This window comes from Belonocnema kinseyi, chromosome 1, assembly GCF_010883055.1.
Source record: "Belonocnema kinseyi isolate 2016_QV_RU_SX_M_011 chromosome 1, B_treatae_v1, whole genome shotgun sequence".
NCBI classification, from domain to species: Eukaryota; Metazoa; Arthropoda; class Insecta; order Hymenoptera; family Cynipidae; genus Belonocnema; species Belonocnema kinseyi.
The window spans coordinates 102,295,596-102,322,278 of NC_046657.1; the positions used below are offsets into that span (position 1 = coordinate 102,295,596).

Below are 26,683 nucleotides of genomic sequence, written 5' to 3' on the forward strand. Positions count from 1 at the left end.
GTTCATTCACCCGAAAAGTGTCGGGATATATTTCTTATGGATTTTACAGAAAATCGTATATGTTTTTAGAATGTTGTATATGATTTATTTGTCTTAGCTCCTCTAATTATAGCGGAAAAGGGAGAAACTTGCACAGCGATAAAGCCAGGAGAGAAATATTATACTTGGAAATTTCTTGTATTTCAAAATTCGCGCGTTTTGTATTTTTTAAAGTGTAATTGTCAAGGATTCTTTTTAAAGAAATCACATTTTTTAATAAAAAAAGTATCCAGTCGTGTCCACCCTAATTTTGATTTAATATTATAGTTTTAAATGCGCAATTTTAACACAATTTAATCTTTGAGGCATTGAAACTAGTGTGTGTTCTTAAATTAATTTTTTATTCATTCTTGAAGTTTTCAAATTTTAAGTTTCACAATATTATAGTTTCAAATTCAAATATTTAAAATTTCAGGACCATTTCGCTATTAAATATTTCAAGATTTTATATTCAAAGCCTTGATAGTCAGTTTTGAATTTAATAATTTTAGATGTAAACATAAAGAAATTTCGAATTAAAAACCTTAAAATTGTAGAATTTCAAAAAATGGTATCATCTTACAGCAATCTTGTTTTATATTCATTATTTTAATTTAAGAAATATTAATTTTTTAACGATTTAAATTTACTTAAATAATTACAGTTTAAAAGATTTTAAGTTCCAACAGTTTTACTATCACACTTTTTGATGACTAAATTTTTTTCAGTCCTAAATGAAGTTCGCATTCTTTTAAAGGTTTCAGAGTAGAAAATTTGTTAATTATTATTCTTTCTTAATTTATACATTACTATTTATTTTTAATTTTTTAAAATAATTCAATTCATTTTTTGATTATAGAAAAGGTCGTCTGATTCACTTTAATGTTAAATAATAATTTTTTTATGTAATAAAAATTTAAAATTTTAGAATTTCAGAAGCTTTCACTTTGAATGATTTAATTCAATTTTCAATAATAAATTATCAAATATTAATCACTTTGAATTTAAAAATTGTTCAAACTCAAAAGTTTTCAATTTTTAATTATTTAATTTTAAATAATTTTAATTATAAATTATACAATTTCAATTCCTCTGAATTTTAAATGATCCAATTTCCAAAATTCGAATCTTGAAATATTTAATTTTTAACGTTTTTACATTGTCCTATTTTCTAAATTTTAATATGAAATTATTCAATTTCGTGATTTTTTAATTCAAAATCAAGTTGTTTAATTTTTAGTGCTTCGACTTAGAAATGATAAAATTAAATCTTTTTTAATGTTCAATTGTCAAAAATCGTTCAATATATATTATTTTTAAAATTTCAGAATCTTTCAATTCGAGATTATTAACTATTAATTATTGTTTCAAAAATATTTAAAACATAATATTAAAAAATTGCTTTAGTAATGTATTTTTAATTTTGCATATTTTTGATGTCAGGGAATTGAAATCCAGAGACCTTAACGCGCGATTTGCAATTAATTAATTAATCTTATATGTGAAAAAATGGTCAGTTTCGTAAAGAGAGTTAATTTTTTTAAACCGGAAGAAATCGCTTTTTAAAAGTAGAGATTTGTAAAAAACATTGCCTTTTTCAAATTATAATCTAGAAGGTTTTTGAATAAGTTTATTTTATTACGTTTCGCAGAAATAACCGCCGAATTTCAGTAGGTATTACAAATAAAAATATAACTTTTTTAGAATCATTCACAACTTCCGATTTTGATAAAATTCGTTTAAATCATCAGCAGCTTTAGTTCGGTAAATTTGAGATTTAGTCGGGGAGACTACATTTTTTATATCAAGCAGATACATGTATACAAATTTTAAAACTCGCTAACTCAATTTAAAAGAAAATAAATTTAAAAATTGTGATATTAGTAATATTGTGCTGTATTCTTTTTTAAAATTTTCAATTTTCTATATGATATCTTAAGATTGTCAGACTTTTAGTTGAAAACTAGAAGAAGAAAAAATGATTTAAAAGTGAAAAATATTTGACATTGAGTTTACAATTTTTACCTTTCATAACTTTTAATTTGGAAATTAAAAATAAAATGGTTAAATTTTGAAAAGTTTAATGAACAATTTGAAACGGAGACAATACGAAGAATTTAATTTTTGATCTTAGAAAAAATGGTATCAAGAATTTAAATATTGTATTACAATTTTGTTATGTAATAAGAATTTAAAATTCCAGAATTTCAAAAATTTTGACTTTGAAACAGTCATTTCAGTTTTTGATTTATAATTCTCAAATTTAAATTCGTTTCGTTAAAAAGTAACTGAATAATGAAATTCTCGAACTGGGATATTCCCGAATGATGAAATTCCCTAATAAATTCCTGAATTTAAACAATTGAAATATGTTGTTTATAAATTTCGTTTATTTATTGCAAACACAATAATAATATGTTTTATAAGAAACACATATTTTCAATGTTTAAAGTTTCTAAAATTATTGTTTGGATTTAAAAGAACAAAAATTGAAAAGAAATGTATCCAGAAACATATATTTTTTTAAATCATAGTTATTTTTAATACAAAAAATCATTTTAAAAACTTTAAACATTAAAAATAATGTTTTAATTATTTAAATTTGAGAATTTTCTATCTTGGATATTTTATAATTCGGTAATTTTCTGTCAGGGATTTTCCAATTTTGGTAATATTATAAACTGTTTGGGAATTCTATTAGTCGGGAAATTTGAAATTCGGTAATTTTATAATTTGGAAATTTTATTAATCGGGAATTTAATTTTTTGGGATTTTTCATTCGTCCCTAATCGCTTAGAGTTAAGAATAGTTTAAATTTAACAGTTTAAAATGTTTAATTATTCAATTTGACCGCTTTTAATTATAAAGATTAAAATTTCAATTCGTCTGAACTTTAAATTAACCAATTTCCAGAATTCCAATCTTAATTCATTCATTTTTAAAATAGTTTTATTTTCTAAATTTTAATCTGACATCATTAAATTTCGAGATTCTTCACTTGAAAGTAAAATAGTTCAATTTTTAAACTTTGAATATAGCATGTTTTAGAATCACTCACAACTTCCAATTTTAACCCTCTGCGTACACCGTTTTGTTTAAATTATTTTCTTATTATTATTTTAACTGGCGCCACCATAATATTGACTGTATTTACTTTCGATTAGAATAGTTTTAATCAAATGTATATTAAATAAAAAATTAAATGAAAAATGAATATTTAAAATCGGAAACTTTAAAGGTTTGTCATATTTTTTTAGATGAATATTGAATACCTCTTAGGAAGAAAAATAAAAAAATCTGGGATTTACAGAATATTAAAAACAGTTCTTGATCTAATCTCCCTATACGTTTTGCGTAAATTAAAAAAATTTCCGAATTTTTAAGCTTCCAAAATGTCTGAATAATGAACGTTTACAATTTTTTGATTTTTATAAGTCACTGAATATGCAGACCCCGTTAATTAAACACTTCTATAAGTAAATTTGAAATTAGGGACATTTTTGTGAAGCAAATTAAATTAAATACTTTAAACATAAATTTAGTGTTATCGAATAACGAAAATCAAGTTTAATTTGGTCGTGCCAAATTTTCAAATCTTAAAATAGCAATTTTTAGCAATTTTAAAAACTGTTATTTTGAGTCTTTTGGGATATTAAACCAACCCCAGGACCAAGAAAAATTTACTCGGTTATTCGATTAAGAACTGATGAAAATGCCATTTAAATCTGACATTTTTCATTCAGCTCCCTAAATGTTATTTATTACAGAACTCGTTAGTTTAATATTTTTATCAGTAAATTTGCAATTATTAAAATATTTTCAACCAAAATAAATTAACTAGAGACTTCAAAATTTAAATTATATTCTGCCAAGAAAACCAATTTCAACCTAGTCGTAACAAAATGCTAAACCTCAAAATAGACATTTTTGAGCAACTTTCAAAATTTTTGTTTTATGTTAAAAAAATATAGGATCAACGTTAAATCTATAGGCTAATTATATGAAGGACTGATTCAAAAACTCTGTAATTCTTATATTTTTCTCTTTCTCTACTTAAGAGATATTATTCTAAAAAAATATTGAAACCCAGTACATTTAAAAAGAAATTTTTCATATTGCAGGATTGATAATTAAAAGCAGAGGTGAAATTTGTGTTAGAACAAAAAAAATCTACCTTAGGGTATAAGTTTTTGTTTAAAAACATAATTATTTAAATTTAAGTCACGTAATTACATTTTTTTTAATTCAACAATGTCACCTGTTATGAAAACAAATTTTTTTTATTGATATTCAAGAATAAAGTTAAAATTGTTCCTGTCAAATACAATTTTAAATGCTGTTGAAAATTATTTTTTAGAAAATAATTCATTTTTTAGACTCGTGTTTAGAAATTGCACATTTTCAAGGTTTAAATTGAAAGCATCCAGAATTACATTATTTAAAAATTTTAGTTTCATGGTCAGTTTTCTTCAAATTTTGTATATCTTCCAAAAATGAAAATTTTGTTTATAATCTTTTTCTGGCTCCTTGAGGCAATAGCTTTTGATAGCCGAAGGCAAAACACGAGTCTTTTGGTTCAATTGTAACATTTAACTCCTTGTCTTTGTTACAGAAATCTCATTTTTTAATTATTTGTATTATCTTGAAAATTTCTGTAATTTAAAATTATAATTTTGAATATGCAATTCAGAAAAATTGTACTTTTTAAAACTAGGAAACAAAATTTATTTATTTTCAAAAGTTTAAATTCGCAAATATTTGTTTCGAAGTTTCTTAATTTTTAAACGCTCAGTCCGGAACGTTACTAATTTTTTAACGTTTATTTTGTTATGCTAGGGTTTTTAACCAGATAAAACAATTCAAAATGTACAGTTCTTAATGCCTTTGTAGAATTATTAAATTTGTATGGGCATTGCTTTTGAACTTAATCATTTTTGGAGGTTGCCAGTTTTTAAATTTCATTACAGAAAAGCAAGCATTCGGTAGAATTTGTTGGTGATACTATCATCATTAAGAATTTATGACTCTTTTGACATTAATTACAAAAACGTAGTCCTTAACATTAAAAAATAAATAAAAGCCCTTTCATTCTCGAAAATCTGATTAAAATTCCCTCAATCTTATGAAATTTTTTTTATAACACTTGAAATATTATAAAATCTTTATAGTACGTAAATCCAATAGTAAACCTTATAGTTCCTATAAATATCCTTTTAAGTCTTCTCAAATTGTAGGAAAACTCTTTAAATTTTTTTAGTCTTTTGAAAATTCCTTAGAATCCTTGGAAATAACCTAAATGTTTTCAAATCCCCTAAAATCATTTAACAATTCTTGTGAATAAATTCCTTTAAATCCATTAAAATATAAAATTCCCTGAAATTGAATGAAATCTGATGATATTCCTTTAAAAATATTAAATATTTGAAGCCATATAAAAGCATTTGAGATTCAGAAACATTCATTAAAATACGTTATTGAAAGTTTTTAAAATCCCTCAGAATTACTGAAGTCCTCAGAAATCTCATAAAATCTCTTTAAAATTATTTGAAATATTCGAAAATCTTGGAAATTCTATTAAATATCTTGGAGTCTTTGAATATTCTAGAAATCGAATAAATCCTATTGAATCCTTTCAAATCTTTTCAAATTCTTTTAAAAGGCAGAATAACGGAAATATTTTGTATTATCTCTATATTTTTGAAATCCTGCGAAATCCCTTAAATACTGTGAAATTATTTGCAATTTATAGGAATATCGTAAGATGTTTAGACTTTTTTATATCTATTGAAATCCGTCAAAAATCACTTAAAATCCGGGAAATAATATTTAATCCTTTGGACTGCCTTAAAATCATTAAAATCTTCTAAATTTACTTAAAATGTTTAAAATCATTGAAAATTTCTCAAAATAATTAAAATATTTGAAAATTCTATTCATTCTCTTGAAATCGGTGAAATTCTTTAAAAATACTGGAAATCTTACAAATATTTTGAACTCTTTCACAAACAATTGGAAAGAAAGGGTATCAAGGCCGATCTGCAAGTCTTTTATCGGGCCGATTGGTAATTCCCAGTCCACTTCTAAACACTGTTTTTTATAAATAAATAATAATGCGTGTAGTTCTTAACCTCAAGAGATTTAAAGGAAAGAAACTAGGCTTTTTGCAGACAACGAAAAAGAACCCTGAGTTCGAAAAAGTCTGATTAAATTGTTCGATGAATGAATGAATTAAAAAGGATTTAATTTTAAATTTAAATACCTTAAATCTATAAGATTTCCAATGTTTTAAATGTTTTTATATAATAGTTAAGTATTCGATATTTAAATTGATCATTGTTTCAGATATGAAAGTTAAAATCTTTTAATTTCTATGTCTTGAAATTTGTATGTTTGGTAACCGGGAAATAACTAGACATTTTTTTGTTTTTGGAGGCCACTCTGAAATATTTATATTTGAGTGGATCCGATTTCTAGAGTTTAGAATTTTAAATGGCTGCGATTTTTTCTTTGAGTTTTCTATTCTTATTGGTATTTTGGTATTTATTTTTAGGATATGAATGGCTACCCCGATTTATTGTTCACTCTTAAATTTAATTTCCAGTTACCTGAGCGCTAAAAGAAAGCAAAAGAGGTTCAATGTTGTCAAGTCGAATATCTACGATGAGATGAAAGACATTCTGGCAACCAATCTTTTGTCTCACGTTCCAGTAAGCAAACATTTCTATCTATGAAAAGGGCGTCTACCCTACTTAATTAATTAAGGTTTTGTTTAAATTGCAATATGAAATTGAATAACGATGATTCTTTATTTGCAAAAGTAGCTTTATATTATTGTATTTAATTATTTTTCAGAAATTATTTTTTGTTTTTATTTGAAACTAGTTTTTTGACTGAAAATTCAAGTACTCTATTTTTTGTTGAACATTGATCGCTTTTAGTTAAGAATTTATGTATTTTTGTATTAACTCATCCTGAAAATTCGTCCTTTTTGGTTTAATTCAACAAATTTCTTAAAAATATTACAATATTTTTTTTGTTTGAAATACAATTACTACATTTTTTGTTCATAGATTATCTTTTGGGGAATGAGAATTTAATTACTTGGTTAAAGATTAAAACTCTTTTTTTTTAATTAATTTTTTTGGTGAAGATTTTTCATTTTAATTGCAAATTTATCTCTTTGGCGAAAAATGAGCTCTTTTCTTGAAAAGTCGTTTGTTTTTTTTTAGTTTGAAAATAATTTTTTAAACTGAAAATTCAACATTTCTATTTTTGGTTAGAAGTTGATAGCTTTTATTTAAAAATTCAAGTATTTGGGTTTGAATTTATGTACTTTCTTGAAAATTTGTTTTCTGTATTCAAATTTGACTATTTTTCGATAAAAAATTAAAAACTTTTTGGTTAAAATATTAAGTAGTACATTTTTAGTTCAGAATTAATCTTTTTTGGAATGAAAACTTAATTATTCAGCAGAAATTTCAACTTTTTTGTTAAAATGTAATTTTTTTCATTGAAAATTATGATTTTAATAAAAATGTAACCCTTTGATCGAAAAATGGGTTGCTTTAAATTCTTTTTTTCTTTCGCTTAAATTTAATTTTTTCTCTAAAATTTAACTATTCCGATTGAAACTGAAAATAAAACTATTCCAATTGAATATTGCCTCATTTTAGTTATAATTTTATAGCTTCGGTTGGACATTCGTTGTTTTAAATACTAATTTATCTTTTTAATGTTTTGTCGATAATTATCTTTTTAAGTTAAAAATTCTTTTTTTTTTATTAGAAATAATCTTCTGTGTTGAAAATGAACATTTTGGTTGAAAATTTAATAATGCTAATTATTAAATCATTTTAGTTAACATTTTTGACTTTTGTTTTAAAATTCGACTTACAGTTAGAGAATAATTTTTTTTTTTGAAAATTTTTCCTAAACCGAAAATGTAACTATTCCATAATTTTAGTTGAAAATTCATCTTTTTGAATCAAAATTAATTTTTTTTGTAATGAAACTTTAGCAATTAAATTTGTAGTTGACAACTTCTTTTTTAGTTGAAAATTCGTCTTTTTTATATAAATTCAACTATTTCAGTTAAAAATCAATAATTTTAATTGAAAATTCATCTGTTTCGTTGAAGATTTATTATTTTTAGTTTCGTTTTCTTCCTTTTGATTTTAAATTTATCCGTGCCAGATGAATGAACTATTTAGTTGAAAGTTTTAATTTTTTAGATGAACATTTAAAAATTAATTGAATTTGCACTAAGTTTTAAGTATAAGAAGATAACATTAAAAATGGTTTGAATTATTATTCAAATTTATGGACTTTAGAGTTAAATTCAGGGAATGATTAATTATGATTTCAGTATCACTTAATTATTTAATTAATCGGTGGTACTTATACATTTAAGAATATCTTATAATATAATTTGTCAAAGGTTTCTTAATTAAACATTTTGATTGAATCCTTGAAAAGTGTAAAAAAACACATTATATTTAATAAACCTGCGAAACTTTATACATATTCGCATTTGAATGTTTTAAAAAGTGCGAAACATTTTAATGGCTCTGTATTATAAAAAATTACACCTAGGAAAATTTTAAGATACCGGAAAAAAACCTGGAATTAGCAGGGAATTCGTTTCCAGAATTTGAGTAGACATCCCGATGAAACTCTTCTGCGCAGTCATAAACGTTTTTTTATAGATGCGCAGTAGATTATAAATGTACTTTATTAAATCTTATATGAAAGCTTGATATTCAGTGCTTTTCTTTCGCAGGTTGTTGACTTTAGTTTCAAGTTAAAAGCAGCCCACCTTGCACTCATGGTTCGGAAAGTGATTATGGCCCAGAATGATCGTAGCTTATTGGACGATCGTGATTATTATGGAAACAAGCGATTAGAATTGGCAGGATCGCTTCTAGCTTTAATGTTTGAAGATTTGCTGAAAAGGTTTAACTGGGAGGTATGACGTCTTCAGATTAAAAATATCCTCACATTTAAAAGTCATAACTTTACTTATTTTTTCCACGTCCTAATCTTCATTCTCTTTCCTTCTATTTAGTTGAAATCAGTTGCGGATAAGAATATTCCAAAGATAAAGGCCGCGCAGTTTGACATCGTGAAATATTTCCGACAGGATAAAATCACCAGTGGTTTGGCTTTTGCAATATCTACGGTGAGTACCGAATAGACATAACAATAAATTAAATTGGAAGTTTAAAATAAAATTGTAATAAAACTAGAAAACAAACACGCGCGCAATTATTGTCATCTTTTTGCAGGGATTCGAAACAAATTAAGGAATATTTTTTGATATTTGTTCATTATTTCTGTAAATTTAACCCTCAAACGGTACACTGGTGCGAATTCGTACCTGAAGTTTTTTCATTTTGTTGGCATTTACGGTTGGAGTGTGCCGTTTGACGCTTAATCTAATTTATCTGGAAACTATGATAAGTATGAGAAATTACTAGAAAATAATTCAGTTATAGAGGCACAATATCAAATTTGTGTTTCTTCCAAGTTTTATCTCGAAAGAAACAAAAAGAAAAGTAACTAAAGCTTATTTACGTTTATTTTTGTTCTTTTCTTTATAAAATATAATTACCTCATAATTTTGACATCATATCTTCATAGCCTCATTATATTTTGATACTTTTCTAGATCGAGTTTAGTTTTTAGAGAAATTATTTTTAATTTATCGAAATAATGGGGAAATATTAAAAAATTCCCCTTAATTTCGTTCGAATCCCTGCTTTTTTATCATCTAAAATAATAGCATTCCTTGAAGTCTAATAATTTTTTGCTAGCAATAGTAAGTTTTGACGAAAAAAAAAAAGTATAAAATTGTAAATCTTCGTTTGAACCGAATGTTTTTTTTTCCAAATAACCGATTTCAAATTAAAAAATTATTCAGGCTTGTCAAAAAAGAATCTAGAAAATTTTAAAGGATTTTTTTCATAATATAGTATTTTACGAAATATTATGAAAAATTCGAGTCCACACGAATTTTTCTGAAAATTTCCAAATATCATTCCAAATTTTAAAAAATTACCTTACAATCTTCTAAATTTTCCCAGAAATTTTAAGAAAATATGTTTATTCTCTTAGAAACTTTTGAAATTCTTTTATTTTCTAATAAATATTTCACGACGTTGAAGTTTGCCACAGATATGGATTTCAAAGTTGTGTAATTAATATAAAAAAAACTAAGAGTCACATCGAAAAAGTAAAAACACCTCTCGATTCGTCTCGGAAATATCTCGATGTGCATTTTTTTTGGTTTAAACAATTTTTTAAACAATTACGCTATTTGTTATTTTTCTGCAATTGTTATAAACAAAGCATGCATCGGATCGAAAAACAAAGTGCACCAATGCATTCCTCTCGAAAAAATCTAGATGTGAATGTTTTTGTTTTTTCGTAAACCCATTTTTTAAACAATTAGAGCATTTGTTGTTCAGCGCTGTGTTGCTCCGTGCCCGTAGATATGGATTTCAAAGTTGTGTAATTAATATAAAAAAACTAAGAGTCACATCGAAAAAGTAAAAACACCTCTCGATTCGTCTCGGAAATTAAAAAAAAAAATGGGTTTACGAAAAAACAAAAAAATGCACATCTAGATTTTTCCGAGAGGAATGCATTGGTGCACTTGGTTTTTCGATCCGATGCATACTTTGCTTATAACAATTGCAGAAAAATAACAAATAGCGTAATTGTTTAAAAAATGGCTTAAACAAAAAAACAAAAAATGCACATCTAGATTTTTCCGAGAGGAATGCATTGGTGCACTTGGTTTTTCTATCCGATGCATACTTTGTTTATAACAATTGCAGAGAAATAAAAAATAGCGTAATTGTTTCAAAAATTGTTTAAACAAAAAAACAAAAAATGCACATCGAGATTTTTCCGAGACGAATTGAGAGGTGTTTTTACTTTTTCGATGAGACTCTTAGTTTTTTTATATTAATTGCATAACTTTGAAATCCATATCTACGGGCACTGAGCAACACAGCGCTGAACAACAAATGCTCTAATTGTTTAAAAAATGGGTTTACGAAAAAACAAAAAAATGCACATTGAGATTTTTCCGAGACGAATCGAGAGGTGTTTTTACTTTTCCGATGTGACTCTTAGTTTTTTTTTTATATTAATTACACAACATTGAAATTCATATTTGTGGCAAACTTCAACGTCGTAATATTTCTTGAATTTACCCAATTTTTGTACGTTAAAAAAATTGCCTTAAAAAATTTCCGACTCTTCTTTGACTATTTTTGAAATCTTCTAAAATATTTAAAAATAATCTCTTCAAATTAATTTTTCGAAATGAAAAATTATTTTAATTTTTCTTAGGAGCCTGAAAAAATGTCTTTCATTTTCGTGAATCTTTCCAAATTCTTAAAAAATCTTTGCAAGTTTGAATTATTTTCGAATCGTTTCAAAAGTTTTGAATATCTCTTAAACTTACTAAGATTTTTTTTTAAATGATGTAATATGGCAAAAATGCAAAATTTTGCTTTAAAATCTCCCACACTTTTTAAAAATGTTTAGAAAATAATTGAAAATGTTTTGCGATCTTTTTTCTCTTGAAATTCCTTACAAAACTAACATTTAAAAATTTTCTATGAATTTTAAGAACTTTTGTTTACACCCTGTCAAAATTCAATTTACCTAAAAAAATGTGTAAAACTTGAAAAAATAAAAAAAAAAAGATCTCAAAGTCTTCCATATTCTTTGAAACCACATTAAAAAATTTTTAAACCTAAAATTATTCTTTGAAAATAAAACCGAAACCATTTCACCTCATATCTTCTCTGAGTTCACTTTTATAACCTCATTTTCATACCGGAGCGATAATTAATGGAAATGATTCGATAAAAAAAAAACAGAAAAACACTATTAGAAAAATCCACCTTGTCATTTTCACAATAATTACATAAATAAACCGTTTTTTTTTTTTTTTTTTTAAAGAGTTTGTAATGGCTCAACGTGACAAAAGAAATATAACAATCAAAACAACGAGAACAAAGTTACTACTAGCGTCGCCGCATGGCCGTTTTCAACACATGGGCCATTTTCAACTCTCGGTGACTAGAGTTCTGAGCCGGTTATATTACTTTGATAACTGTAACGAGAATATTACCGAGAATATAACTGAGAAATAAATGCTTTCGGTTGAAAATTCAACTCTTTTTTTTAAGTTTGTCTTTTTTATTTTAAAGTTTACCTGTTTCAACAGTAATTAAATCTTTTTTAAATAAAAATGCAACTATTTGGTGGAGAATTGAAATATTTTGTTAAAAATTCATCCTTTTTGGTTCAAAACATTCGTCTTTTTGGATTGAAAATTCAATTTTTTTTGTAAAAACTTATTCTTTTGTTACAAAAATTATATTTTTGATGTTATTGAGTTAACTGGAATATTTTGTGTTTGAAAACTTCACTTTTTTTAAATAAAAAATTCTTCTGTTTCAAGATCAGTTTCATATTTTTTGATAAAAATGCAACTATTTGGTTAAAAATCGTTCTTCTTTGCTTAATAATTCAACTAATTTGTTTAAAACAACATTTTTACATTCTCATCAGAGAAGCTATTAGATTTGTGTAAAATTTGACCCTCCCCCCCCCCCAGTTTTGGTCAAATGTCCACGTTTTGAGACCCCCTGAATCCGAAAAACAGGTTCTTACGAATGTGTCTGTCCTTCTGTATGTCTGCCTGTATGTATGTCTGTCTTTGAAAAAAATAATCTATTAGATTGGCCTTTGGTACACTCGTTTAGTGTCAAAAATTGCCAGAGTTATAGCATTTACGAAATTCCAAGAAACATACGAAAATGGATTTGTTGTGTAAATTGCATTCTTTTTTTATTCAAATATAGATTATGACACTTTTTCGTTGGTAATTTGTCTTTTTAGGTTGAATATTTAACTACTATGTTAAAAATTCAAATATTTTGTGAAAATTCCAGTATTTTGTTAAAGGGTTAACTTTTAAAGTAGAAAAAAACATTTTTTTAAAATAAATTAATACATTTGAAAATTGAAAATTTTTATATGCAAAACTGTAATTCCTTAATATGTCTGAGCTAGAAAATAATTTATATTCAACCGCTGAAATAACCTGAACAATAAAAATATTGTTAAAAATCATAAATTCTTAAATTCTCTTAAATTCTTTTAAATTATCCTAAATTCTGTTATATAACCTGAACTTAAATTCTCGGGAATTTAAGAACTCTATCGCTGACAGGAGGCTGTTTAAAATATCCATTTTAGGTGTGAAACGCTAATATAACCTTAAACTGTTAAAAAAAGTTATGAAACTTTAGAATCTAATTATTGTTGTTTAAAGATAGTACTTTCCGGTAAAAACCCCTAACGAAACCGAAAAACGTAAATCGTTGAAAAATGTTTAAGCTTTGAAATCTACTAATATTTTCTCAAAAATAAAAATGTACGGTTTAAAACGGTAATATAATTTTTAGTTATTCGATTTGGGATTCTTGATAATGAGTTTTGTTTAAAAATGCTAATTTTCGGCGAAAAAACCCAATACAACCTAAAATTTTTAGAAATTTTTAATCTTCTTTGAAATTTTACGACTTTATGGTGAAATTATTATTTTTAAATACTGAAAATTTAACAAATGCATTTGAGTCTAAAAATTTTGTTACTAAATTTTCTATTGAAAAATTATCTTCTTTAGTTGAAAATTTGTCTTTTTTTGTCTGAAATTCAACTAGTACAGTTGAAGATTTATTATATTAGGTGAAAATTCATCACTTTGTTTGAAAATTTAACTATTTTTTTCGTAGAAAATTAATCCTTTTGGTTGAAAATTCAATATTTTTACTTAAAATGTTATGAATTTGAATAGGTTCTAATTTGATTTAATATAGTATCCATATTCATTTTACCTGAATAGGCACTGCATTTTTTGTGTAAGAAGATAAAATAAAAATTTGCTTGAATTGTCATTCAGATTTATCGACTTCAGAGACAAATGTAAGAAACGATTAATTATGTTTGTAATATTAGTCAATTTTTTATCAATAATTTAATAACTTTAGACTTGAGTTGGTCAATTTTTATTAAAAAATTAATGAGAGATGAATTTTCCAGAAAATAGTTTCATTTTTCAACACGGAAATATGAATTTTCAACGAAATAGAAGAATTTCCCACCAAGAAGATTCTTCCTCTACCAAAAAGACCGGATTTTCAACGAAGTAGCTATTATCAATCGCATGGATGAATTTTCAATTCAAATTATGAATCTTGATTAAAAATATTTAATTTTAATCAGTTGCATTTTTAAGTAAACAAATGCCGATCTTCTATAATATAGTGTAATTTTCAGCAATAGTAGGTTAATTTTCAAAGCAAGAAGACAAGTTTTCAAACAAATAGTTAAATTTTTAACCTGAAAAGGATGTTCAGTCATGAAAGAAAAAAAAAATTTACTCAAATTATAATGTTAGGGGATTAATAATTTTGCATTCAAAATGCAAATTTGGAATAAATATTTCTTTATAAGTTTATTTGTTTTTAAGGGTATATAAATATATAATTTTCTCAAGATTTTTGAGAAAATTCTATTTTTTTTTAAGATTTCAGATGTTGAAAACGTATAACTTTTGTATTTAACAGAATTTTTCAAAATTTCAGGAAAAATTCGAGTCGGTTTGTTAGATATTTAGGAATTTTTGAAGTTTGGAAAATAAATACCTTTTAAACACACTCGAACTATTCCTAAAATTTTAAACATCCTTTGAAAAATTAACTTTAAATTCTCCAGATATTTTCAAAATTTGTAGAAATCTTTCGAAATGTTTTAATAACTTTTTAAATTTTCTGTAGAAGTTAATTGTTCAAAATAAAAAGTCAATAATAATTTTCCTAAGAGTTTTAAGAAAAGCTTTTTATTTCCCTGAAGCCGTTTGAACTTCTTAAAAATCTTCGAAATATTTAGAAATTTACATTTTGTTTAAAATTTTCGGAAATATTTTAAAATTACAAATTATTGTCTTAACCACTTAAAAATCTTTTCAAATTATTCGAACTTTTCTAACGTTTTTTTAAAAAATCCGAAAAATTAAAGAAGTTACCTTCAAATCTTCCAGATTCTCTTATAATAAATAATTTTGGATATCTTAAGAAAATTTTTTAATCTTTTTAAATAATTTTTTAAAACTATTTTTTCAAAATAAAAAGTTAGTTTTAATTTTCTTATGAATTAAAATTTTTTATTATCGTGAAACCTTTGAAAATCCTTAAGTAGTTTCAGCATTTTAATTTGCAAGTATTCAAAAGTGTACATTTTCTAAAACTGGTTTGGAATGATTTTAGATTTAAAGTTAATTTTGAATCTTTTTCAAAGTTCTAAATATCCCTTAAACGTGATCAAATCTTTTATAAACCTTTATAATCTTGCTAATTGAAAATTTTCGCTTAAAAATGTTCCAAATTCTTTTTAGAAATTTTATGAAATTATTAAGAATGTTTAAAAATCTTTGTCCGTTTTCATTTAAAATTTATCTTTCAGATAAAAAAATCAGTTTAAATTTTCTTAGGAATTTTGAAGGTAATTTTTTTCAAGTCGGGAAATTTTGTTGCGAGCGTACTCAATTTTTAAAAATTGAAATATAAAATTGAATAACCATGTTTCTTTATTTACAAAAGTAGCTTTATATTACTTTAATTAACTATTTAGTTGAAATTTTGTTTTTATTTTGGTTTGAAATTAATTTCTTCAACTGAAAATGTAATTGTTATATTTTTAGTTAAAAATTTATTAATTGAAAATTAATCTTAATTGCTTTAAAATTGAAAAATTTGTTAGCCATTTTTTCTCTCTTGAATGAAAAATCTTCGTCAGTTAAAAGTTCAACTCTGGTAGAAAACTCGGTTTCTTGTGTTGAAGTCAACAGTTTCTGAGTAAAAATTAAAATATTTTTTGGTTGAAACATCGAATGCAACATTTTTCGTTTAGAATAAATCTTTTGTAAATAGTAAGGATACTGCTTTATAAAAATATGTAGGAATGGAATTTTTGTAAACCCTAAGGAGACACATTCTGAATAAAAAACTTAATTTTTTTGGTTGAAGATTTATCATTTTAATTCAAAATTCATCTCCTTGGTTGCTAAATGAGATATTTGGTCGAAAATTCGTTTTTTCTTTGATTGAAAATTAATTTTCGTTACTGGAAATTGTACTATTTCAGTTAAAACATTAACTTTTTTGTTGTTAAAAATTATTTTTTATTTTTTTATTTTTTTTGTTAAAAATTTAACTAATGCAGTTGAAGTTTCATCATTTTCGATAAAAATTCATCACTTTCTTTGAAAATGCAACTATTGCTTTCAAAATTACTTTTTTTTAATGAAAACTTATATTTTTTGTTTGAAAATCCATGTTTTTTTAAAATGAAAATTCTTTTTTTTTGTAGAAGGTAATTTTCTTGGTTGTAAATTCGTCCCTTTTTAACGTAAAATGTAACTATATAAATTTAATATTTCACTATTTTATTTGAAAACGCGTCTCTTTGGTTGAAAATAAATTTTGGTTTCGCTGACAATTTAGCTATTCGATTTTTTGTTGAAAATTAATCTTTTTCAGTTCGAAATTCAACTATTTTAAGGAAAAATGTTTTTTTTAGTTGAAAATTCAACTATTTCGTTAAAAATTCATGTCTTATATTAAAAACCTGGCATTTTCGAGAAATTAATCTTCATGTTTGAAAATTCAACTTTTTGGTTGAAAATTCCACTTTTGGTTGGAAATTCAAGAATTCTAGTTAAACTCTTTTTTACAAGTTTATTTATTTGGTTAAAAGTTTAACTATTTTGTTGAAAATTCATTTTACTTTTGGTTGAAAATTAATTTTTATATCGAAAATTGAAATATTGCATCTTTGGTTAAAAATTCAAGTATTTCAGTTACATATTCATCAATGTAGTTGCAAATTCATCGTTTTGGTTATAAATTAAAACTACTTGGTTGAAAATTAAACATTTTTGTACGTTTATCTTTTTGGTTTAAAATTAACATCTATTTCAGTTGAAGAATTATTCCTTTTGAAACATTTGAAACAGTTCATTCAGTAATCTGAATGTTCGCCTTAAGATTAAAACATAAGTCTAAAACCTTTTTATTTTAAAAGCTGCAAGGAAACTTTTTACACTATTTCCAGATTTTTCAATTGAAATAGTAGAGAAAAAAGTTTTTTTTAAGATATCTGCTTAATTATAATTTGAAACAATCTCTTTAGCCTCTGAAAATTGTATAAAAAATTTTGAGCTGAATCTTTCTACTTTTTAAAGAACTATAAAAATGGAAAATATTTCATGCTTTATATTTTAGAATACCTAATTTTTAACGAAGTATTGGCAAAGATATTATTTGGGAATGGTTAAACTGCGCCACGCCACCTAGTGACAAAAATCCGAACTAGGAGAAATAGGTACGATTTTTTTCATAAATGTATACATGGAGTATTTACTATTTAAAAACTGATCTGAAAGTTAGGATAGAATTCTTATTTAAATTCCAATCGCAGGGTGGTCGCTGGAACGGAAAATTGGGGACCTTATGAGACCGGGAAATGGCAGTGAATTTATTTTTTACGGGAAATTTTACAAATTTATAAACAAAAATCGAACTGTGGTTTCCATCGTGTTTTAAATATTTTAAAAATGCAGTTTTAAAGACTTAAGCCATTAATAATTAGATGCGTTTGAAATCGAAGATTTTAGATAAAAAATATTTTTAGTTGATAAACTGTCAATATAAATTAATAGTGATTTTTACAATTGAACTGTTCTTTAAGATTTAAAAAGTGAATAATAATTACTTTTACAAGAAATTCAAAATTAGTTTGCAATTTTAGAATTTCCAGTTTTCAACATTAAAAATTATGTAAAGTATTCCAATTGGAAAGTCCTATTAGTTAAACAAATGTAAACGCCCGATTGAAACTTTATGAACTATTTTCAATTTTAAAATAAATTTAAAATAATATATTCATAATTAAAGGCTTTTATTAAATTTCACGTATTATTTTAGTCTAAAATATTAAATTTTTGAACCAGTCAATTTAGAATTTTTTAATTGAGAAAAATAATAATAAATTAATATTTAAAAATATCTGACTTTATTAAGAATTAGTAATTATAGTAAATATTAAAAAATACATTTTGAACGTTACATTTCAATTGTTCTATTAAAAAAATTTAATTTCTAAGACAAATTGTTGAATTTTGGTGTAAATAGCCCACGGCCTAATTTAAAACATAATTTAGATTTTGGCAGATTTCGAACAAACTTTTAAAAGCTTTTGAAGAATTTTGAATGACAAGACAAGATAATTTTGAGTGATTATTTTAAAAGATTTAGAAAGATTTACGAAGTTATTAAAATTGAATGGAAGATTTTAAAGAAATTTATTTAATTTGGAAGAAATAAAAAAAAATTGGATTAATTTTAAGGGATGTTAAAAAGTTATAAAATAATAACAAACTTGTAAAAAAATGTAAATAACATGCAAATGTTTCAAGATTTTCAAATAAAATTTGGAAGCATTCTAAGAATTTTTTATCCATTCGAAACATAAATTATTTAACGTTTAATTTAAGAAGTGTTCAGTTTATAAAAAAATGTAATCATTCAACTTTTTATGTTTCTGGCTTAAAATTGCTTTAAATGATATAATTTTGACCATTTCTAAATTCATTGATTGATTCTTCAGTTTAGACTTTCGAGCATTGGAAATGATAGCGTGGATTTATATTTTTAGAACTGAATCTGAATTACACGTGTAAATTATTGAGCATTTGAATCAGATTTGAATACAAAATTATTGAATTAAAAAACTTTTAAACTTTAATTTTAAAAGTTTGAAATTCAAGAGTTCCACTTTGAGTGCTTTCATTTGCAGCTCAGTTTTTATTCATTCAAATGGAAAATGACCAGGAATTTTTTTCTTAGATTAAAACAGCCACCCTAAATAATCTATTATTCGTATTAAATCATTGTTTTATACTTCAAGAAAATACCGTAAAAGCGCTTTTATGCAAAAATTAATGTACATCTTTAAAATGGTACCTACTCTTTTTAGTTCCAGTTTTCGGCACCAGGTGGCGAAATGGTGGACCACCATTCCCAATAGTGTATAAATGTTTTATTTTTTATTTATAGTGTATAAACTGCAAAATGTATTTTTGAATTTCAATCGAGTTTATAAAAAGCATATTTTTTGTAGCTTTGCCTAGTTGGATTCTGTTATGTTCCTTCATTAATTTATTAGTATTAATTTATAATAGTATTTAGATAACATTACATTTCTCGTCATCCTGAAGTTTGCGGACTTTTTATTTAAAACGAGAGAAAGAACCGACAGCTTAATCCTATCATAAACGCGGCTTTCCTGACAAAAATAGTTTCAAATTGTTTCGAGTAGTTTCGAGAATTAATAGAAATTGGCGCCATGCGCCTTTTAATGTACGGATAAAAATAAATAAATACTATAAAAGAATAAATGTTGTTATTTCGTAGTATTTTATTATTATTATTATTATTATTAGTTAATATGGTTTTTATCATTAGGGAAATTGGACGATCAAACGTTTCAAAATGGAGCGCCACGGAGTGACACAAGTTCTATCGAGACTTTCCTACATTTCTGCTTTGGGAATGATGACCAGGGTGAATTCGCAATTCGAAAAAAGTAGAAAAGTCTCAGGTCCTCGGTCTCTACAAGCTTCCCAGTGGGGAATGCTTTGCCCGAGCGACACTCCCGAAGGAGAGGTAGTTACAAAAAGAAGATTAAAAGCTCCAAAAATTTTTTTTCTATAAACTCAATGCAATATTTTGTAAAGGGTTGCGGCCTGGTGAAAAATCTTGCTTTGATGACTCACATCACGACGGAAGTGGAGGAAGAGCCTCTCGCAAGAATTGCATTTAACCTCGGAGTTCAAGAACCCGGGATGCTTGGGGGTGAGGAACTTTACCAGGAGGGCGTTTACATGGTTTTTCTGAATGGTACGATCCTCGGGGTTGTGGTAAATCATGAGAGGCTGGTGAAAATCTTCCGAAAGTTGAGGAGGAAGTGCTTAATTAGCAGCTTTGTTTCGATCTATCCTCAACAGAAACTAAGGTATTTTTTTTTTTTAATTTTATTGCGGATTAAATTTGTTTAACTATCTGCATATATATTTGCGCATTCTGATTATAATCTTGAAATTCTGTTTAAGTTGAACATTTTGTGTGTTCGCAGGTGCATTTACATTAGTTGCGATGGAGGGAGATTGTGTCGACCTTACATTATTGTAGAAAATGGTCAGCCTCTTCTGAAAAAGGAGCACATGAAGCTTCTAGAACAAGGATTGCGAACGTTTGAGGATTTTCTACATGAAGGTAATTTATATTATTTTATTTACAAAAACTAAAGAACTTATGGTTGCGCAGTAAATCTCTTGAGACACTTTTGTCTGCAGAGTAGAGGGATTTTTAGAGATTCCAAGGCGAAGTTGGGCATTATTCGATTGAAAAATGATTTGAATTAACTGCGAATAATAATTTCATTTGCACACAACTTTTTGACGTTTTGCACTATCCTTCATATTTTTAAAGAGACATTTACACAATTTCAGAAAAAAAGATGTAGTTTTGGGTTTTGTTATTTATTTAAAAGTGGTTATTTAGATTTTTGTGTTTGTTGTTCCATTTTTGCAACTATAAATTTTATTTAGTGTCAGTTATTAATTTTTTTAAGTACAATGTGTTCTAAAAAATATTGAATAAAAACGTTACGAATAGAATTGAAAAGAATCTTTTGAGCCCGAAGAATTTTTTTATTCTAAAAGTATAATTTTGACATTTTTTCGTAAATAATGCAAGATGTCGCTGAAGAACAAGATGTATTTTTTCTATACATTTTTTCAGGGTGTCTATCCTACCTGCAAAACTTGGAATTGTCAGGGGGTTTTTTTTCAAAGTCAGGGAATTGTTACGAGTGCTTGATTAATTTTTTGTTTGAATTGCAATATAAAATTGAATAATGATGATTCTTTATTTGGAAAAGTAGATTTATGTTATTGTATTGAACTATTTTGTTATATGTTTCTTTTGTTCTTGTTTGAAATTACTTTTTTAACTAAAAATTTAACTACGTTTTTTTGCTGTACATTGATCGCTTTTAGTTAAGGATGTATGTATTGTGTTGGAATTTCGTGCTTTGGAATTTTTTTCCTCTCTTGACTGAAAAATCTTTCTCAGTTGAAAATTAAAATCATCTTGAAAATTCGTCCATTTTGGTTTATTCCAAATGTATTTAATTAAAATTTACAATATTTTTTAATAAAAATATCACTACTTTTTTACTTCGGAATTCATCTTTTTGGAATGAGAATTTAATTATTTAGCAGAAAGTAAAATTTGTTTGTTGAACATTAATGTTTGTGGTTGAAAATTTATCATTTTAATAAAAAATGTATCACTTTTACCAAAAAGTGAGTTTTTAAATTCATTTTGCTTTCGCTGGCAATTAATTTTTTTCCGTATGATTTGACTGTTCTAGTTGAAACTTTCACAATTTTTTTGAAAATTATTTTTTTCTTCGAAATTTTTTCTTAATTGAAAATAAAACTATTGCAATTGAACATTCTATCATTTTAGTTATAAATGTATAGTTTCGGTAAAACATTAATTGTTTTAAATACAAATTTAACTTTTCAATTTTTGGTCGATAATTACCTTTTTAAGTTGAAAATTCATCTTCTTTTGTTAGAAATTAATCTTCTTGGTTGAACATTGAACGTTTTGTTCTAAAATGTAATTATTCTATTTAATGAATCATTTTAGTTAAAACTTCAACTTAAATTATAAAATTCGACTATTCCAGTTAAAGATGAATTTTTTTTTAGATGAAAATTCTTCACTTTGTTTTGAAAAGTAAATATTTGTTTTAAAATTAGTTTTTTTGTGGTTAAAAATCTTTTTTTAAATTGGAAATGTAACTCTTCCAACTGAGTATTCCACAATTTTAATTAAAAATTCATGTTTTTATATAAACATTAATTTTTTTAAATGAAAATTTAACAATTCAATTTTTAGTTGACAAGTTTTATTAAGTTGAAAATTCCTCTTTTTTATATAAATTCAAATATCTCAGTTAAAGATTCATCATTTGATTTGATAATTCATCAGTTTTTTTGAAGATTGATTTTTTAGTTTTGTTTTCATCCTTTTGATTTAAAATGTAATTATTCCAGTTGAAGATTTATAATTTTAGTTAAAAATTCATCACTTTGGTTGAACATTAATCATCTTTAGTTCAATAATTCAACTAATTAGTTGAAAATTTTTATTTTTCAGTTAAGAATTAATACCTTTATTGAATTTGCAGTAAATTTCAGGTATAAGAAGATAAAATAAAAATTAGTTAGAGTTACTATTCCTGGTCATGGACTTTAGTGACAAATTCAAGAAATAATTATGATTTTAGTATTATTTAATTATTTAATTAATCGGTTGGACTTATATATTTAAGAATATATAATATAATTTATCAAAGCCTTTTTAATTAAACGTTTTAATTGAATGGGTAAAAAGTGTTAAAAAAAACATTATTTTTAATAAACTCGCGAAACTTTATACATATTCCGAGCAGATTGTTTTAAAAAGTGCGAAACAGTTTCATGGCTCTGTATTATAAAAAGTTATACTTGGAAAATTTTGAGATATCTGGGAAGTACCTGGAATTCTCAGGTAATCCGTTTCCAGAATTTGGGTAGACACCTTGTTTTTAGACGTCTAAAATTTAATCTAATCATTTTTTTGTATCTCGTTGTTTGCGAAAAAAAAGAAATTCTAATTTTTGAAACAAAATTTATCATAGCCACAATATCTATAAAGGCCGCATCAAAATTACAAGATGTCTTCCTTATAAAAGTTTAAACTCAGCAAAAAATTGGCAAATAATATAAGCATGGGGTTTTTGAGAAAATCGACTTTTATGATTTTCAGAAAAATGGCCGCCATTTTGAAAGATAAATACTATGAGAATTAGAACGAAAACGACAAATATCTCAATTAAATCTAAAGTTATAAAGGTCTACAGAAAAAATGAGGATTTTTTTTTAAACAAAGCGCAAAATTTAAATAAACTTAACTTCATAGAATATTCATTTTCGCAAATCAGAAGTGTAGAACCTGCCTCACGGCTAGCCACGATTAAGTTCAACCCAAAATTACTTGCACATCCAGTTTCTCTCTTTTGAATGTTTCGGGGATGTCTTCGAGTTATTTTGAGCCTAGAAAGAAAACATAGTACTACGAGTTTTTAAGAGAAAGCATTTTTCATTTTTAAGGGCATGTGACGCACTCAAATACCTATATTACCGACCTGACTTTTTCAGTTTACTTAATATTCTTTGAGCTTAAAACTTTTTGTTAATAAAATATCGGACTGAAACTTTGGAAAATGCAGCAGAAGACCATAAAGTACGTTTGTCTACCTCATTTAAGTACAAATTTCGCTAAAAATTATTTTCAAAGAAATTAAAACTGGGATCAGTTTTTAAAATATTTTCTTTGTATCCAGACATTTTTTGAACCTAAGAACTTTCTTTATATGTAAAATATCGTCCTCAAACTTCGAGAAATGCAAGAGCCGACAGTAAATAACATTTACATACGTTTTTTACATCTCGCAGATATTTTAAATATAAGAAAAGTTCTTAGAGTAAAATTTTTTCCATGTTATATCAAAGAATGGTTCCAGTTAATTTCTTTGAAAATAATTTGTATTGAAATTCCTACTCAAATGAAGTACGTAAACGTACTTTATGGTCTTATGATACATTTCCCAAAGTTTCAGTCTGATATTTTATTTACGAAAAAATTTCTTAAGTTTAAACAAAATATTCAGTGACCTGAAAAAGTACCCTTAACAATTAGAAATCTCATTTTCATTTTCATATGTTTTTTTTTGTTTAAATAAATACATTTTTCAAAAAATATAGAAAAATTGACCAAAACTGCGTTCATTTGAACGATTTTTAACTCTTTTTGTTTGCTTTACTGACTATTTAAAGAACATGTCCCATACGATTCTTTGGGTTGCTGTGCTTCAAAGTAGAAAAAACTCGATTTTTATCAGTTTTTATCTCTAACATTTAAAAAAATATAATTTTTACTTATTCAAAAATCTCATTTTTCTCAGAAACGAAGTGTCAAACTAAATCCTATCTTAGTCACTTCAATATATTTTTTATTTTTAAATTCTCATCAGAAAAGGTTTTATATTTGTATAGAATTTGACCGCCCCCCCCCCCAGTTTTTGTCAATTATTCACGTTTTGAGACCCCCTGAATCCGAAAAACAGGTTTTTAGGGATGTGCACGATCACTTTTGAACAAATTAATCTATTAGATTGGCCTTTGGCACACTCTTTCAGTGTCTTAAACTAAAGGTCAACTTCGTTAGCCAGCTATTTTGGATAAAAATTCAAAAAGTGAGCGCATTTTGAATATTTTTGAGACCACTTTTTTCAAAATAAAAGAATTCTCTGTACGGTTATTCATAGTATTTAAAAAGTCGAACAATTTATCCTAATGACTGTTTTTTCACAAAACTAAAAATTACCAGAGTTATAGCATTTACAAAATTTAAAAAAGGAACATTCCAAGCTAAATAACCGCATGTGTAACTTTTAAATCGTAAAAATAAAATTGGAAATGCGCAAATTCAGTTTTTGAAAAAATAGCCGAAGTTGCAATAAAATGTTTAGTAACAAAAGATTTTTTTAAAGAATGTGAATTTTTTTTAACGAGACGATGAAACTACGTGTGTTTTAATGCCAATGTATGTTATGAATTGTAATGTGTTCGTTAAAGCCGAAGGAGCTTTAGCAAAAGAGAATTCACAATCACCAAATTACTGTTGTCGATACTTTCACCTTTAGTTTTAAAAAGCCTATGCGCAAGGGTGGTGAATGTACAAAGACCGAGCGCGTAGCGCGAGTTAAATATATTGTCGAACGCGAAGCGCGAGAACGTACAGACGCGCGCTCCAGGCGCGCTCAAACTTCTGACCGAATTTTTGTTAAAACACATAAGATATACATCTGGTAAGGGTACATTCTTATAGTTTAAAAAAATGAGATGTTGAACCGGTAAAAATTATATTTCTTCAATTCTAGAGATAAAAGACGATTTTTTTCCTTTGAAGCTTAATATAATCTGATGGAGCATGTGCTTTACATAGGCAGTGAATTAAAAAAAAAAGTTTTTAAAAATAAAATGTTAAATTTCGGTTAAACTAAATGCTATTTTAGAGGTTTTTGTATCAATTTTTTCTATACTTTTGGACAAATTTATTGAATTAAATAATATAAACATTTTGAAAGGGTACAATTTACTACATTTCAGGAAGCTGAACAATTTCGAAATATGAACTGCTAGTCATATTTTTCAGTTTTCGAGAAAAATAAAATTTTGAATCGGTAAAAATGATATTTCCTCAATTTTAGAGATAAATATAATGTTATGGAACATGTTCCTTAAATAGTAAGTGAATTAAGAACAAACGCTTTTAAAATAAAAATGTTAAAGTTTGTTAAACTAAATGCTAATTTAATCGATTTTTATATGTTGTTTCTGTTTTTGAAAAAATTGATTCAATTAAACAATGTAAACACCTGGAAAGGTTTCAATTTAATATATTTCAGGAAGCTGAACAATTTTGAACCATAAGTTGTTATTCAAATTTAGCATAGTTTAAAAAAATTAGACTTTGAATCGGTAAAAATTATATTTCTTCAATTTTAAAGTTAAGCCTCATTTTTCTTTACTTTGAAGCTCAGGAACGTTAATTATCTCATGGAAAATGTTCTTTATATAGTCAGTAAACTAAAAGCAAATGTTTTTAAAGTCAAAATGTTAAAGTTCGTTAAACTAACTGCTCTTTAAATCGATTTTTTCTACATCTTTTGAAAAATGTATTGAATTAAAAATGTAAACACCTGGAAAGGTTACAATTTAATATGTTTCAGGAAGCTGTACTCTCATAGAACATGTTCTTTACATAATCAGTAAATTAAAAAACAAACGTTTAGTAGTTTTATCCATTTTTTTTATAGTTTTGGAAAAATTGATTGAAATAAATAATATAAACATCTGGAAAGGGTACAATTTAATATATTTGAGGAAGCTGAACAATTTCGAAATATGAACTGCTATTCATATTTTGCATTGTTTTCGAGAAAAATGAGATTATTAAGTGTTAAAAATGAAAAACTCTTTTTTTCTTCAAAACTCGTAGTACGAATTTTTTCTTTTTTTTAGCCGTGGCCTGCTTTAAAATGGATTCGGTCTAGAAAAAAATTTCTGCAATGCTTGAAATACTCGAGAATCTATTCCCTATCTTAGAAATTTTTGACCTTTTACCTGGACACGGTGCTCTGGAAGCTGATTTAAAATAAGTCAAAATGTAGATAAAATCTGTCTGTGTAGTTTCATTCTATGAAAAATAAGAAAGCCAAATCGCTTAAGTTTAGATTTTTATTTGCTTATTAACATTTTTTAGAGCAATTAAAACATTTTATTTTACAAAAACTTGAAATTTTATTCTAAAATATTTTCGTTTCTACTTTAAACGTT

General features: G+C 25.5%; 1 protein-coding gene across 1 annotated transcript in view; it reads left to right on the top strand.

The window, feature by feature from the left end:
* LOC117173698 (DNA-directed RNA polymerase III subunit RPC2) overlaps positions 1-26,683 on the top strand; it is a 63,687-nt gene that overhangs the window by 9,843 nt on the left and 27,161 nt on the right. The window contains exons 5-10 of the mRNA XM_033362343.1: positions 6,620-6,725; positions 8,798-8,983; positions 9,083-9,196; positions 19,629-19,829; positions 19,901-20,178; positions 20,299-20,438. Of these exons, the coding sequence (XP_033218234.1) occupies positions 6,620-6,725; positions 8,798-8,983; positions 9,083-9,196; positions 19,629-19,829; positions 19,901-20,178; positions 20,299-20,438 (1,025 nt within the window). The remainder of the gene's footprint in view (positions 1-6,619; positions 6,726-8,797; positions 8,984-9,082; positions 9,197-19,628; positions 19,830-19,900; positions 20,179-20,298; positions 20,439-26,683) is intronic.